This window comes from Mesitornis unicolor, unplaced genomic scaffold, assembly GCF_000695765.1.
Source record: "Mesitornis unicolor isolate BGI_N332 unplaced genomic scaffold, ASM69576v1 scaffold37065, whole genome shotgun sequence".
NCBI classification, from domain to species: Eukaryota; Metazoa; Chordata; class Aves; order Mesitornithiformes; family Mesitornithidae; genus Mesitornis; species Mesitornis unicolor.
In genome coordinates this window covers 8,293-12,024 of record NW_010186829.1, presented here as the reverse complement: position 1 = coordinate 12,024, position 3,732 = coordinate 8,293, and the positions used below count along the sequence as shown (strand labels likewise).

Here is a 3,732-nt window from a genome sequence, read left to right as displayed (position 1 = left end):
GGTGCCGTCCACGGCAGCGTCCAGCTTGGAGTGGCACGTGTTCCCCACCGTGCACCACAGCGTGTGGCAGACGCTCTGCAGAACACACACGGGTTTAACCATGGGGGGGAGGATGGCCCCGTGCAACGCTCCCCATCCCCAAAACGCCCGTGTTATGTTGTGGTGGGGGGGACACCCCGGCTTACGTCCATGTCGTCGCAGAAGGTGGAGTAGGCGCCGTACTGCAGCCGGCACTGGTGGGCCACGTCGTAGAGGACACCCGGGGGCACCAGGGGGTAATCCAGCACCTCTCGGGCTGGGGGGTCGTCCAGGCACAGCCCCCAGCCTCGGCTGAAAGAGAGAGGTCACAGAGATCACCGCCGGCCCCGCACACCCGAACCGCGCTCCAACGGCTGCTCCCCCTGATGGAAAGCCAAAAATGCCATTTTTCCCAGCAATAATCCCTTGGTTTTTTGCTTTGTGAGCAGGCCATGGGCTCAGCCCTCAGTCATGACCCCGCTTTCGCCCCTCGAGGGGAAGGGTTTCACTGAGCAAACATTTCCGTGCCCACAGACGCTGTCCCTGCGTTCCTGCACCGCGCTGACCCCAGAAATGTCCCTGCGGACACCACAACCCGCGTGTCAACGCCCCGCAGATAGAAATAAAGCAGACTGGCAGCAGCAAAACACACTCGCCCTCAGATTTGCTGCTACACACTGTGCAGGACAGGACTTTTTTAGGAAAGAGATACTAAAACAGAGCCGTCGGGTGGCCGGTGGCCAGGCTGTGGGGCCGCAAGGGAGGCTCCTGGCCGCCTCTCCCTTTGCTAGGATACTGCACAAGCACACGAGGAACTGTCACCAGCTCAACATCCGTGGTGATTTAAACAAACTCCTTTCCAGCAAGGCACAGTGTCCCGCGAGGCTCTCTTAGCTGATTAGATTCCTGCAGCTTGCTGTGATCGGGAACAGGTCTAAATGAACTCAAAACAAGATTGCCTTTTAACCCCAACCAGCAACACAGGATCAAGGGCCAGCAGCATGGGCTTCTGCATCCACGCTGGACACCTGCAAACGCCTTGCTTGGCTGAAGACAGCCCCTTAAAACACCATATGTATAATTTTTTATACTTTTCCCTATTGGAAAGTCAGTAAAGAGGTTGCTCTCAGCAGCCCAGGGGCTCCAAAGCCTCCGTTCCCCAGTTCACACCAGTGGAGCATCCTGCCTGGCCCACCGTGGTGCAGCCTGTTTCAGGCACACAGGGCGGTATTTTCTTCACCTGCTGGTGGAAAACACTTACAAATTGCTTGAAAAACTGCAAGAGTGATGTCTTCACTGGGGAAAATCCAGGCTTAAGCACTGGGCTCCTGCACGAGCTATGTGCGTGATACTGGTGCTGCTCTGGACCAGTTCACCAGCCACCAATGCAGGCACCAGCACACGGGGTCCTGCACATCACCCCAAAACTGCTCCCAACCCTCCCCGCCCTCTGCTCTGCTCCAGGCCCTTTCTGTCTCACCCCAGTTTATGGGAGAGGTCTCTGTCCCAGTAAGGGAGGGTGATTTAGATTTGCTGTCAGCTTTCCAGCGCCGTGTTCAAAATCTATTTCTTCTTTAAATATTTTACAATCATCCTACCGCTCTCTCCAAGTGGCCAAAACACAGCACCGAGCCAGCAAAAACTGGCACGAGTTTCCCTCTGGCTTTGCAGGGAAATGCAATGAAACCACAGGCAGCAGTGAGAATGCGCAGGGCTCCGCTCGTTTCAGCCCCTTCGTTAAGGAGCCGGATGACGGAGTCCATGGGATGGGGATTAAAACCCCATATGCGAGCAGGCTGGGAGGATCTGCAGATACATTTGAGAGCGGGATTAAAATTCCAAAAGCTCTCGGAGAACTGGAGGAAGGGTCCGAAAAGCCAGGCTGGAATTCAATCAATACAAAAGCAAGGGCTGGGGCTGGGGAAGGCTCAGCAGCACACGGAGGGGATGCAGCAGCAAGGCTGGGGCTGAGCATCCTGGGGGGATGATGGAAGAAGACCTCCAGACCTGTGCAAAGAGTGAAAACCCTGCTGTGTGATCGAGAGAAAAGACTGGAGGGAGAGGGGACAACCCACTGCTGAGCTGCTGCTGGGACAGGGAGGGCACCCAAAGACACCAGAGCCCACGTTACAGGGGTATTTGCCAGGCTGGGAGGAGAGAGCTCACGGCACAGCGAGGGGTGAGGAGCAAAGAGCCCCCCAGCATCTCCCAAATCCTCTGAGAGTCAGAGGGGAAAATCATGGAACGCCAAAAAGGGCTCATCTGGGATGCACCACCACAACCTGGGGCTGATGTGGCCCAGGTCTGGAGTGGTCCCTCCACCGCAGGAGCATCACCACTGGCCCTGCATCAGCCTGAACAAGGGGTGCTCGGTCCCTTGGGGACACCACGGCCACAGCAGGGAGGTGATGGTGACCTCTTCCCTCGCCCCTGGGTGTCCGAGCGGACCCCAACCCGCAGCCTCGCCAAGGGGGGCACCCAACCCCGGGGCCTGACACACAGCACTGGGCTGTGCCGCTGGCGACGACGGGAACCATCTTCAGATGCTTAAATGTTTGGCAGCGTTTGTAAAATAACAATTGCCTGCAAAATAGTAATCATTTGGAAAATAACAACCTTCAGTCAAATAACAATCTCTTGTAAAATGATGATGATCATCTGAGAGTGCTTTTTTTTTTTTCCCACAAAACGTGAGGTCTGTTCCAAGCACATCCAGCAACCCCAGGTCAGCAGGGGTCTCATTTTCTGGCCCGTTCCCTCCCGTTCTCCTGCCAACGCCGCATTAAACACTCATGTCTGCGCTGGCAACGCGCCGCTCCCTCGCCCGGGGGATGTCGCAGCCGGGAAAAGGGGCCTGCCCGGTTCTGCTCTGCTCTTCAGGAAGAGCTGCCCCTTTGGGGAGGGAGCACCGAGACCAAACCCCAACTGCAGAAGCATCCAAGCTGCTCTGCTTCTTCCCCATCACGGCTCGCAGCAGCCCAGGGTCACTGCAAGCAGGAAATTCTTCATCCAAAAGCGAACGTTAAAAGCAGAGGGCCAAGACAGCAGAAAGCGCCACTCCTCCGAAAGCCGTAAATCAACAATAATTCACTCGGATCCAGGCTGGGATTTGGAAACGGAGCCCAGTCCCGGGCAGCCTCCCCGCTGTGCTCTCCCCAGCGCCCTTTCTGCCGATGCTCTCCCTCTTTTCTAACCGTCCCAGAGCACAGAAAGGAAAACGTTTCTGCAGCGCAAGCCAATGCAAATCTCTGTGTCGTGTTCCCAGGGACTCATTAACAGCCTGGAAAACGAGCCACGGGGCGCTACAAATAAACAAAAGCACGGGGCTGTTTGGCTCGGTCCCGTTTCCTTGAGTGGTGCCTCCTTCCCATGGGCAAACCACGTCCGCCCCGCACAGAGCAATGGAGGTGCAGAGAAAACCACTCCGGTGTTATTGGTTCGAGGTGCTGGGGCTGCTGCTGTGTTCAGCACCAAGGTGACCGAGGGGGTAAGAGCATCCCCATGAGCCCCGCACCGCCCCAGCCCCACAAGAGAGGAAGAGGAGGGAGGACTGGGACTTACTCGAGGAAGCGTGTGATGTACTCGCGGCTGCAGCGGGACCAGGTGAGCGGGGACGTGTCATACAGGAGCTGTGGAGACATGATGAAAGGTCTTTTCCCAACTGGCTCGCAGTCATTGCTGCTTCCATCATGCTGAATCCCAAAACTGTGTAAG

The 3,732-nt window shown here is 56.6% G+C and overlaps 1 protein-coding gene across 1 annotated transcript in view; it reads right to left on the bottom strand.

The window, feature by feature from the left end:
• LOC104541253 (A disintegrin and metalloproteinase with thrombospondin motifs 7-like) overlaps window positions 1-3,732 on the bottom strand; it is a gene marked incomplete at both ends in the record, with an annotated part of 12,438 nt that overhangs the window by 630 nt on the left and 8,076 nt on the right. The window contains 3 exons of the mRNA XM_010185257.1: window positions 1-75; window positions 186-330; window positions 3,580-3,723. The exon at window positions 1-75 is cut by the window's left edge and continues 36 nt beyond it. Coding sequence (XP_010183559.1) covers window positions 1-75; window positions 186-330; window positions 3,580-3,723 — 364 coding nt within the window. The remainder of the gene's footprint in view (window positions 76-185; window positions 331-3,579; window positions 3,724-3,732) is intronic.